Genomic DNA, 13,280 nt, shown 5'->3' on the forward strand with positions numbered 1-13,280 from the left:
GAGTTGACCTGTTAAGTTACAATTAATAACATGTCAATCTGCTTAACCTAAAATCAATCCACAATAATCTGTTTAAATTTTATTATTGACAGGTTGTAATATTAGGCCTAATTTGGTTACGCAGTTTAAATAAGATAAGATGAGATGTTTTGTTGAAAGTTAAATAAAATATTATTATAAAATTATTTTTTAATATTAATTTTGTTTTGAAATATGAAAAAGTTGAATTGTTTATTATATTTTGTGTGGGAGTTTGAGAAAGCTGTAATGATTATATGAGATGAGATAGTTTGATTTTGTGTAACCAAACCATCCCTAAGTAATTCTCAATATGCTTATATTTTTATTGTTGAGATTGTAATTTTAGACCTATTTGTTATTCCTGTGTTTTAAATATTAGTTTTATTATATGTTAAAATCTAAAAAATATTAATATTTTTTGTTAGTAGATAGTCTTATTATCTTTTTTGGAGATATTGTGATTACTAATAAATATAAATTTTAACTTTTATATGAGATTATTTTGATTAGGTTAAATGAATTATGCGGGTTAAACCAAACCCATTTATATAAAACAGGTTGAAATGGGTCGTGTCGTGTTGATATGTTTCTAATTAATTAAATGGGTCAAAACGGGTCATATTATGCAACCCATTATTTAAATGGATCGTGTTAAGTTTTGAAGATTTGACTGGTATAGCATAATATGTTGTATTTGAGTTGACTTGACGTAACACGAATGAGTAATGCTATATACTATACTTTCATCTTATTTTGATCATACTAAGTAGTATGTGGCACATTTATCATCATTAGATAATAAAGAAGTATGCAATAAATGATAATTTAATGGTGATAAATGTGTCACATCTTACTTAGTAGAATGAAAGTGAGATAGTAGTATGGTGTATAGAATTTTCCACCACGAATATTATAATTTGTGAACATAAATTGACACCCTTGTACACTGCTAACAGAACGTTTGGCCCATACGACAACAAAAAATGCAGAGGTATTTGGTTGGGAGGTTTTCAAATCCCATTATAAAAATTATTTTCACAAAAGATTTTTTGTTTAATTTTCTCTCTATTTTTAAAAAACACAATAAATAATACATCTAAAAGACATTTTTATTTTTAAAATTCTAAAATATTTTCAAAATTTTAGATAACTAAAGATACCATAAACATTTTAACAGAGAGAACGATCTCTCTCTTAGATAATGTTGTGGCTTAGGCGCCCCCCCCCCCCTCTTTCTCTCTCTCATAAAACATCAAGGGTTTCAGATGATTTGATTTTCGTCGTAGGGGAAGGAGGCATCAGCTTCCTCCTCCTCCCTCTCCTTTTCTCCTTCCTCCATTCACATAATTTGTCTATCAATATTTCTTTTATTTAATTTTATTTTGCTTTCTTCAAGATTGAAAAAGATAAATTTATAGCTTTTCGACGATTTTCGAGAAATACAAATAAATTCATAGGTCAAAAATCGTTCGGAAGAAAGTGGTGGTTCTACGAAAATCACCTCTTGTAGTTCTCACACAGCGTCCACATCTGCACATGATCCTCACGTGCCACCTATTCCAGCAGCTTTTCTTGACACACGCGCTAGATCACCAAACTCGCTACTACCAGAGCTTTCATATCTGACATTTGTGGCTGAAAAAAGACAAGTGTGTTGCCTTCACAAGCTGTCACAGATTTCAAAGTCTATCAGAATTGGTCCAAACTGTAATTCATCATTTTTCGCATCTATCTTATGCTTTGCTTTTTTATTTCCTTATTGTTAATTAAAATAAAAAAAAGAGTTCGTCTCTTGGATATTTATCTATAGAGGTTGAGTCATCTCTTTAATTGAAGGATGAGATTGAGTCTCTGTTTAAATAAAGAGTGTTGTCTTTTGAACGTTTGTATGTAAAAAGTATCAGTAATAGTGAAGATCAGACTAGTTATAAAAGTAAATAGTGTATTGGTGGGGTTCTAAATGTATTATTTTAATTTATGATGTCATGTTTCCTATGAGGACATTCTAAAATATATTCGGTCATATATATAAGTTTTTCTGATAAATGAAAGATGACAATTTTCTTAAAAAAAAAAATAGCGTTGTGGCTTACAAGCTTGTTAGGCATGCTAGATATATGGATGACATGAAATGTGGAGATATTTTCTGCTGCTATTATTTTGCAACACTTTTATATAAAAACATCTTTCGACATAATTAGTATCTTGTTATTAATTTAGTATTAATATGCACCTAATGGGTTAGCTTTTGAATATAGATGGTTGGTAGCGGCCACTCGTTCTGTCAAGGAGTGGTTGTATGGTCACCTTTTTCAATATTTTTTGTTTTAAAAAATAAAATTTTTTTGTTATCACCAATTTTTATTTTAATTTCTTAAATTTGGTATTTTTTAACTTTTAACTATCAAAATAATACTAGATATTATATTCCATCTTGCTTTTAAACCACGAATGAAAATATAACGTAATATATAATAATTTACACAATTAATTAATGATAGATTTTGAGATTATGTTTAAAGAAAATGTTATCTATATTTATAATTTTACTTATATAGTTATATTTGCTATGCTATCGAGCCAATTACTGAAAATAGTGAAAAATTTAAAATCCCAAATTTGAAATTTAAATTAAAAGAGAAAATTTGTGTTTGTGTAGCACTACTTATTAATTAAAAAAATAAAGGTAGCTATAAATATTATAAAAAACTTTATTATCAAATTGGTGGGTAATTACATAGCAATTTTAAAATTTAAAATTTATTATTTTTTTTTCTCTAATTTGAAAATAAAATAAAAAAAAATTTATCATCAATTATTATTTATTACCTTATATTTTAATAAAAAATTTCTAGATTTTATGAAAAATATCTTAAAAAATTTATAAATATAAAATATGAGAGTCAATAAATGATTATGTATAGTAAGGTTGAGTTTGGATGTTGAAGTGAATTGAGTTGAGTTGATAAAATATTGTTAGAATATTATTTTTTAATATTATTATTATTTTAAAATTTGAAAAAGTTAAATTATTTATTATATTTTGTGTTAAAATTTAAAAAAATTATAATGATGAGTTGAGATGAATTAAAATAGATTAATAATTCAAACGAATAAATCTCATAAAATAATAGTAAATATTAATTTGAAACTGGTCGAAAAAACAAATATAATAATTTGAATTTTTGGAGCGAACTCAAAACTTTGGTGACATATATCATGTCTCTCTCGGTAACTGACTATGCAGGCACGTACGGTGTGCGGACAGAGCTTGGAAGGCCTTTATTCTCCGCATAAATATTTCCAACACTTGAAGTCTGACGTGGCCATATAGCTTGCCCTAATTGGGTCAGGTAGATGTTTTCGAACACGTGTTGTTCGTAAAGGGGCGAGTTTTCTATTTTACCGACGCGAGAGAATAGAGCTGAAGATCTCTTTTTTGGTGTTTTATTTTTTTTTTAAGTTTTCCATTGGACAACGGCTACTTATTTCTGCACGACTTTCGATAACATTTTTGAAAAGACTGTCTTTCACTCTGCTCAAAAATTTGGGAAAAGTGAACTCCCTCCTTCTCTCTCTCTCTTCGTGCTGCGAATAATTATTAGTTTAATCATAATTCATGGAAGTCTTCCCCCACCATCACGACACTCCCCCTTTCTACTCCACCACTACTGTTATCATAGCAGTTCAGCTTCACTCCCCTCTCTCTCTCTCTCCCTCTCTCCCCTCTGTTTTTGCAGGGGAATAGTATACCAAGAGAAGTCTACCCAGAAAGACCATTTTGGAAGAAGGGATGGAAATGGGTGTTTTTGTTTGGGTCCTCTCTCTGATTTATGCGATTACCCTTTTGAGCCCTAGCTCTCTTGCTCTCAATCAAGATGGTAAAGCCACGTTGCATTTCATGTTCTTTTTCCTTGAGTTTTTTGGTTCATGATAAATTGCCGGGGAGCCCATTGTAACGAAAGAAAACTTTCCCTTGAGTTTCTGTTTTTTTTTTTTTTTTTTTGTCCCCTCAGTTTTGTGAGGGTGGAATAGGCAACTCTAACCTAGTTAAATAGCTTGCTTTATCTTTAGGGGAATTCTAAAGATGTTTGGTTTAAAGCTTGAAATTTTTGTGCAACAAAATGAAGCTTGGAAGTAATACTTTTAAGTGATTTTTACATTCCAGGTCTGACATTATTGGAAATCAAAAGCACTTTGAATGACACTAGAAACGTCCTCAGTAATTGGAAAGCTTCCGATGAGTCCCCATGCGAATGGACTGGTGTCACTTGCCATCCCCATGACCAACGAGTCCGCTTTATGTATGTTACACCCTATCCTTCAATATGCATATATTGTTCCACTTTACCTCACTTTACCTTCTATGGTATTATCGCCTACGGGTCCGTTTCATTTATGTTAGACCCTATCCTTCAGTATGCATATATTGTTTCACTTTACCTTCCTTTACCATCTATGGTATTGACTTTGGAAGTGTAAATCTTCTTCAAAATTGTATTTTTTTGTTTCTTCAGAAATCTACCTTACATGCAACTAGGAGGGACTATATCTCCCAGCATCGGTAAACTGAGTAGACTACATAGACTGTAAGTCTTTCTCCCTCTAATTTTCACATAAAAAACCAATATCAGAGGGATGAGTTGAAACAACTTTTACTTTTTAAAATTTTCTTAATGTTCTGTTGTTTTCATTTTTTGTTTGTGAACCAGGGCACTTCACCAGAACAGCTTACATGGAATTATTCCTAATGAAATTACAAATTGTACTGAGCTCCGAGCCTTGTAAGTGAAACGGTTCGCTAATTAGTTGTTTAAAGTTTTGTTTAATTTCTGGTATTCGATTATTTGGTGGTTGATTATTTGCATTGACCTCCCCCTGCCCCCCGCGTCCACGTTCCTTTAGGTACTTGCGAGCAAATTATCTCCAAGGAGGCATACCGCCTGACATTGGCAACCTTTCTTCTCTCACCATATTGTAAGATCTTTGACCTACATGGTATTTGATGTTATTTAATTTCTCCTTCCTAATAGACACTTAAATACCTATCAGTTAGTTCTTGCTCTTCACTTAATTACCAATGTGGTTATTTATAAATATAATTTTCTTTTGATAAGTGGTTATTTATAAATATAATTATGCATCATGATAAGCTTGTAACACCAGAACATTGAATATAGGGATGTATCAAGCAATTCGTTAAAGGGTGCTATACCTTCCTCTATTGGCCGTCTAACACGGTTACGCTCTCTGTAAGTTCCACCAGATATATAGATATGTGGCTTATTTAGTTTCATATTCTTGTATAATATATGGGAATAGACAATATCCTGATTCCTGATAGTTTATATTGGTGTAATTTGTGTTAGGAACTTGTCCACAAACTTTTTTTCTGGTGAGATCCCAGATTTTGGAGCTCTAAGCACATTTGGGAACACCTCGTGAGTACTCTTTTCATGGCTTTGCCATTTTTTTTTTTTGCCTATGCTCATTTGAGTATATTGCGCCCTGGTAAAAGGAACATTTGGAATTACCATTGGCTTTTGTATTTGAGGTGAGGAAAGTAATACACTAGCCAGTCAGAGTAGTGCATTGGTATGTAGGTTTGGTTTGTATGGCGGAACTCCATAATATGCAGCTTTGAATCATTTGAGATAAAAGTAGTTGTGTAGTGGCTTATAATGGAAATTATCATGTAGAATTGATACAGGGACCTATCAAATTCAGAAGTAGCATGAGGATGTCTTTACTTGATTCCCAGTTGTTCTTGACTCCCATTTTGGTTCATGTGGCAAGGAATGGGAATTAACATTTGGCCTTTGGATTTGAGGTGTGGAGGAAAGCAGTAAGCTAGTCAGTTAGAGTAGTTGATTGGTATGTATGGTGTAACTCATAATATATTACTGATAAATAAGCCTATGGTGTAAATCCTATTCTGTGGCTTTAATTCATTTGAGATAAGATGAATGTTCTGTGCTGGTTTGTAATGGAAAACTTCAAGTAAAATTACTATCTGGACTTCCACTAAAATTCTGGAAAAGAGAAACAAATGAACTGAAGCAATAGAAAATAGAGAGATCTTGCTGTATCAGTAGCTACTTGGAAGGGCTGGAGACTGATTTTGAAAAGGTGATTCTTATGTATCACTTTATTTATTCCTTAACTAACTTCTATATTCTGCATATTGCTGTTCTCTCCTTTTTTATTAAAAAGGAGAGTAGCAAGAGAGGTTATGTAATGACTCAAGGAAAGCTCAAGCTACATCTTAGCTTGTACTCCTAAAGTACTAGTCACCATTACAATTAGAAACATCTGGAATTACTATAAAGAGCAATACTTTCTCCCTTCCAAGCAATGGGGAATCCTCTTCATTACCTTCTTTTACCCAATCCAGAGGGGTATTTCATGCTCAACCAAGTCTTACGTTCTTAAGTCTTATGGAATGATTTTCTTACTTATATAAAAAAAAGTGTTGTGGAATGATAAAAACAGAAGTACTCAGGTTTTGAAATAAGCGTCATCATCTAGAAAATGTTTAGTTGTATACCTCTATGTGGTAATGACGTAATTACAAACACCTTTTTCCTGCCTATCTTAGTCACTCATATTTTGTTTCATGTTCCATCCCATTCCATTTACTAAAAACTGTGCTGCTTATGCATAGGTTTATTGGCAATCTTGACCTTTGTGGCCGGCAAGTAAACAGGCCATGTAGGACTTCAATGGGATTCCCTGTAGTGCTACCACATGCTGCAAGTGATGAAGCAGCAGGTAAGTTTCTTGGTTTAAGCATATTTTCTGGGATTTTTGTTGGCCGATGAATTGTCTGACTTGATCTGGTTTCTAGCTCTAGCAAAGTCACTTTTGACCATTTTGCATTTGGATATGTGCTCAAGGTACTTATACTTTATTCATTGTGGGGTTTCTGCAGTCCCTACTAAGCGATCTTCTCATTATGTAAAGGGAGTGCTAATTGGCGCAATGTCCACATTGTGCCTTGCGCTGGTTGTGCTGCTTGCTTTGCTCTGGGCTTGGATGCTATCAAAGAAGGAAAGAGCAGCTAAGAGATATATGGAGGTCAAAAAGCAAGTCCAGCAAGATGCAAGTGAGTGGATGCTTTATCAAATATAAGTATTTTGTTACCCTACTATAATTCTCATTGCATATCTGATGTATGAACAGGCACAAAACTTATTACTTTCCATGGTGACCTGCCATACCCATCAAGTGAGATCATAGAAAAGCTAGAATCTCTTGATGAAGAGGATGTGGTGGGGTCGGGCGGGTTTGGTACTGTATACAGGATGGTAATGAATGATTGCGGAACATTTGCTGTTAAAAGGATTGATCGAAGTCGCGAAGGATCTGATCAAGTATTTGAGAGAGAGTTGGAGATATTGGGTAGCATCAAGCACATAAATTTAGTAAACCTGCGAGGTTACTGCAGACTCCCAGCTTCAAAGCTTCTTATCTATGATTATATGGCTATGGGCAGCTTAGATGATTTCTTGCATGGTATGTTTCACAAATCTGGATCTTGTCGGTTTTGTTTACATGCTGCAATGTGCTGGATTGTGGGGAAATAAAAACAATAAATATCTGAACAAAATTAGCTTTTGTCATCTCTCAATTTGATGGTCCGACTTCAGCACTTGAGATTTTTGTCCCCTTAATTCACGTGACTGTCGTAAGTCCTGAAGAAAATTACATGGCTGCAAGAAATTTTTTCCAAAATCCTTAACTCTGAAATGTGTCATCTCTGAGTTTTTCTTTCTAGATATATGCATCTTTGGTGGCTGAATTATTTGTTTGTTTTGGTTTTATTTTCTTTTTGGCTTATTGTCATTAATTATGTATTCCCAATACTTGAATCCAAGTTAGTATCCCCGTGTATAAAATTTAACAAGTGCTAAAATTTGAAATGCGATATCTGATTTCTAGCCTTTTTCGTTTTTGTGTTTTTCTTCTTAGAGCATGGGCCTGAAGAACGTACCTTGAACTGGGGTGCCCGATTGAGAATAGCCCTTGGTTCTGCCAGGGGTCTGGCATACTTGCACCATGACTGCTGTCCAAAGATTGTGCATCGTGACATAAAATCCAGCAACATTCTCCTTGATGAAAAGTTGGAGCCTCGTGTATCAGACTTTGGCCTTGCCAAGCTTTTGGTTGACGAGGATGCGCATGTCACAACCGTTGTTGCTGGAACTTTTGGCTACTTAGCACCAGGTGTATATTTTGATTTAGCCTCTACAATTTCTGTGCTTAATAAAAAGTTAAGTCATTTATCCATTTTTATGAGTAATTCTTATTTAGCCATAGAATCTTGCTGTTTATATTGTTTCCCTATTATAGAATAACAGGTTGTGTGATTATATATCATGTACAATGTTGGTTAAGTGCACGTTAGCACTGAGGCCAAAGCGCTTAGCCTACCGAAAGCAAAGCGCATTACAAAAGTGAACTTTAAGCGCTCTTTTTGGTGTTTTTTTAAGATTAAAGTCGCTTGGATTATGACTATCAAATGTCACGATCGTCACATTCAATAATATTAACTAAATGAGCGGATGAGCTAAATGTATTACGATCTTGCTTTTCTAAACCTTTTTTATAAGCCAAGTTTTCATTTAAATTTGTTGGTTTTTTAGTTTTCGTGACACATGTTTTTTGGTTTTTCAACTCATGACTTTTTAGTTTTGTAATCAATGGATTTATTTGTATTGAATTTTAGCGGAAATTAAAGACACTATTGGTTATGAATCTTCATGCTCGAGTTATTTTTGTAGACTATATAAAGTGCTTTGTGTCCGTTTTTCTTAAATAAAATTTTTGAAGCAATATAGAATCCAAAGAGAGTAAGGATAGAGAAGATCATGGTGTTCAACTAAATTTTAGAAATCAGGGTGCTACATTGTGCAATGATTGTACATGTAACTAATAATATTTTTCCCTTAATAACTTTGCTATTCTGTCACATTGCAATTCTCCATCTAGTGGATTACAGCAAATAATCTTTTGAGCAATCAAATAACGGCTTTGGTATGCCAAAGCACTGACAATGAGATTGTTTTCTGACACATTTCTGCTTAACTGCTGGCTAGAACCACTCACTTTCCTCTACCTTGAATCTACTTGCTTTCTGGGCAAATAGATGATCGCTTATGCTTGACTTCAAATGAAGGGTGTGATTGTTGCTGGGATTGTGGTTCTCTGGGAACTTAGCTCCATATTTGTTTAATATTAGTTAAACGGTTAAAGAATGTTAGAGTATTCGAATCGTTTCTGTTCATTTTCTTTCCCACTGTATGGGTCGTGTACATCTGAAAAATCATATCCAGTAATTATCGGTCGTACTCCTTGTTCCTCATGTGCCATTTTATTTGTTTGCCCCATCTTACTGATACCAATGGTTAAGGCTGCATTTGGATGTTAAAGTGAATTGAGTTGAGTTGAGTTGAGATGATAAAATATTGTTAAAATATTATTTTTTAATATTATTATTGTGTTGAAATTTGAAAATTTTGAATTATTTATTATATTTTGTGTTAGAATTTGAAAAAATTGTAATGATGAGTTGAGATGAGTTGAGATGGGTTGATGATCCAAATGAAGCCTAAGACCAACTAATCCATTGTATTTTTTAGAGTACCTGCAAAGTGGGAGAGCTACCGAGAAGTCAGATGTATATAGCTTTGGAGTCCTCTTGCTTGAGCTTGTAACTGGAAAGAGACCAACTGATTCAACTTTTGTGAAGAGAGGCTTAAATGTTGTTGGTTGGGTAAGCTCTCCGTAAATTTCCTTTCCTTGATATGCTCTTATTTTCCCTCTTAGGTAGAATGCTATACATAGAATGATTCTTAATCTGATCATGTGTAGATAAATATGCTGTTGAAACAAAACCGATTGGACGAGGTATTAGATAAAAGGTGCACAGATGCTGAGATGGAATCTGTGGAAGCAATTCTGGAATTAGCTGCCACATGCACAGATGCAAATCCAGATGATCGGCCATCGATGAACCACGTATTGCAGTTACTAGAGCAAGAGGTCATGTCTCCTTGTCCCAGTGATTTCTATGAATCTCAATCAGATTACTCTTAAACGTATGTAGCAGTCCCCGAGTGCCAATGCAGAAAGATACTTCTGCTAGAAAAGGATGTTACCTACCTGACCATGTTTTGTGAGTGATTTGCCCCCCATCTCTAGGGGTTCTGTATATCATTTTCTTGCAAATGGTGGATGTTATTATGCCCATAATTCTTGTTCTGACCCAGCGTATAAAATCATATTTGGAAGCTGTTGTCCAAAGATTTTTTGAACGAGCTTTCTCTGTGGCATCATTCCGTACTGCAAGGGGAAAATGTTCTAAGCAACGTACAATCTCTAGTTAGTATGGGAAGAGAAGGTAAAAAAGCTTTACAATATTCAGATCTTTTGAGCAAATCCATTTCCAATAAATAGAGCTAGATTAGAAATCCATTTAGAGTAACCAAATTGTCAAAATTTTTAAAGTTTTAAATTTTAATATTGAAATCCAAATCACCTTTGAAAGAAACAATCACTTTAAACTCCTTTCTTCCTGTCGGGTTAAACGTCTTGTCATTGTCGAACAATCATTCTGTTTTCTGGCTGTTTTTGTCTTCTCTTTCAAACAATTCATTTGATCTAACAAAGCGTTGTAGATGACATCATTTGCTATTTCCATTAAAAACTTGACGGCAAACTTGCAAAGTGTCCGACGGGTTAGCCAATGGCAAAATAGACGGCCCAAAATTACAGGCAACCGGACATCATGTTCAGGGATGCTAGGATTACATAGTTCTAAACTTTTAACCAGAAAACCATTCTTGATATGAATACTAGGAATTTATTTAGTGGGGCCAGAGACTATATTAGATATTTGTTTAATACTAGGAACATTTTTGCAACTTATGGTGCGAAACAAATAACAAAAAACTAGTTTTAAGAGTCAAGACACTTGCCAAGACAAAGACAAGCCTTCAAAGTAGCCTTTTGATTCCTGGATGCAAGAACAAGAAACATGGAGTTTGGCGTGTGGAAGCTTCGACTGATGGTTTGAACTTAATAAGAAACTTGAGTTAAAGAGGCGAGTTGTGTCTAGTTATAGTTGGTGATGTCTTTGAGAATAGGACGTACTACGGATAGCTAAGGTACCGGTAAAATATAAGAAATGCTTTTTATCTAACTACTTTCGGTTGTTTTGAATTACTCCATCATAACTTTTCTTTTCTCTCCACTTAAGTGAAATGGTTGTTGAAGCGTGGTGGTATTATGAAAATCATTAACTATGGTTGAATCAAAAAGCAGGATCTTGTGAAAAGAGAGATCAGATGTGTTAGGCATACTAGATGAGTGTATAGCCGAGCAGCAAATCTCAAATGGTGTTTATCCAAAATTTTCATCGTTAATAGTGTGCTACGTGGTAATACTAGAGCAATATTCACAAGTTCCATAGTATAAATGCTGGGACTAGAGAGACATTTCTAGTGAGAGATTTCTTGCTCCAATAGGAGTGAGTCCCCACTCAAAGGGGAGGGTTGTAATCCCCGGCTGGCCCAAGGCTAGCCATAAGAGCCTATGAAGTAGCTATTATGCCACTTCATAACCTTTAGCCAAGGGAAGGGAATGGGTGTCCACTATGAGTGTCATTTTACTACATCTCCCACTCACATATAGTAGACAAGTCTCAAAGTTTGCATCTCTCAAAATATTTTCAATCTTGTTCATATTGGCAAATAAGATATGTTACCACCAAGCACATCTGTAAAAAAAAAAAAATGGGGAACGTTATATCAAATCTCTCTTAGAGAAGACCAGCATAACAATATCACTAATAGTGTCTCGTTATGCCCTGACTCATTTGGTCACATTAAATTAAGCATCCCTAATCTCCCTCGAGTCCAAATGACTTAGAGCAATGCTTAATCTCCATAAACATGATTTACTTATAGTTATGTCGTAACTTCCAAGATCGAACACAACTTGCCGACAGTGAGTACAAATACAATATTGACGTTCTACCAAATTGTAACGCTTCGTATCCAGATGGGTCAGATATAGACTCCAATTTCTCAATTATACATAGATCTCTCACTGTTTTAAATCAACTACTCTAAATAATTAATTAGGAACAATAGAAATTCTTAATATAAATATCAACCTCTCAACATACCATGTCATCTCAATGCAATAAACTTACCAAATAAAATTGTCCAATAATCATGACATCCTTTTGTGCTTAATCCATTGTACTTAACTAATCATGTCCATGCTTCCTAATCTTGATTCTCAACTAAAACATTCAAATTATCTGAAAAATATTGAGGAGATAAGTGGTGTATTATCAACAACTCAATAAGTAGAGAATTTATACAAGTATGTAAACATGAGCATTTATAAAGTTCACAATGTAGAAAAAGAAAATTTACTTTCAAAATGTCAAACCAAAACATATCATCAAAGATACCACAACGATAGCTTGAAATATTAAAAAATCTTTTAGCATATCATAACTGAGCATCATCATCATATCAGAGTATCATATCAGAACATAGGTCATGTTTAATCTCCATGGTAGAGTTGTGTAATTTACGGATAGCCAAACAGAATATGAATCACTGCACCAAAACATTGTGCACTCAAACAGATGCCACTACTATAACCCGTGGCTAGACCGGAGGCTACTACTACTACTCGTGGTTGGGCTGGAGGCCATTATTGTCATTCGTGGCTAGGTCTGAGGCCACTGTTGTATCCCGTGGCAGAGCTATATATTAGAGCAAAGCAGAAATGTGGGTACCATCACAATCATAGAATTAAAATTATCAGTTTAGATCCAAAAATATAATCAGATACAGAATCACAAAGTCATGCCAAAAGTTTTCAGGTGCCCAATCATATCAAAATAAGAGTACTGAAAAAATTAATATCATTTTCACATAATCAAAAATAGATTTAGAGCATTTTTACTTAATTATGCAAAAAAATTTAGATTTCATATTTGCTCATTTCTTCATAGTTCAGAAACAAAATGTCAAAAATAGCTCGTCTACACTAGTTATGATAGAAAATATTTTTTTCTTTTATGCGAATTTCATGAATAATATAGATAAATGATTGAAGTTGTTTTCCAAGTTTTCTTTTATTTTTCATAAAAGCAAACTCAGTCCATTCGTTTTATGCAAAGTCTAACATATGAACCCTGCTTATCTGGATTTTTTAACTTCTCTAAATTTCCTCAC

The 13,280-nt window shown here is 33.9% G+C and overlaps 1 protein-coding gene across 1 annotated transcript; it reads left to right on the forward strand.

Annotated features, from left to right (window-relative positions):
- Window positions 1–3,537: 3,537 nt before the first annotated feature.
- Window positions 3,538–10,323, forward strand: LOC108999089 (LRR receptor-like serine/threonine-protein kinase FEI 2). Its single transcript, XM_018975887.2, has 13 exons — window positions 3,538–3,902; window positions 4,190–4,325; window positions 4,539–4,610; window positions 4,734–4,805; window positions 4,927–4,998; window positions 5,202–5,273; window positions 5,391–5,462; window positions 6,686–6,792; window positions 6,953–7,126; window positions 7,204–7,536; window positions 7,993–8,247; window positions 9,663–9,796; window positions 9,895–10,323. The coding sequence occupies exons 1-13, from the start codon at window positions 3,815–3,817 to the stop codon at window positions 10,117–10,119; spliced, it is 1,812 nt and encodes a 603-aa protein (XP_018831432.1). The 5' UTR covers window positions 3,538–3,814; the 3' UTR covers window positions 10,120–10,323.
- The last annotated feature ends 2,957 nt before the right edge of the window (window positions 10,324–13,280 follow it).

The sequence above is a fragment of the Juglans regia genome, chromosome 2 (genome assembly GCF_001411555.2).
Source record: "Juglans regia cultivar Chandler chromosome 2, Walnut 2.0, whole genome shotgun sequence".
Lineage (NCBI taxonomy): Eukaryota > Viridiplantae > Streptophyta > Magnoliopsida > Fagales > Juglandaceae > Juglans > Juglans regia.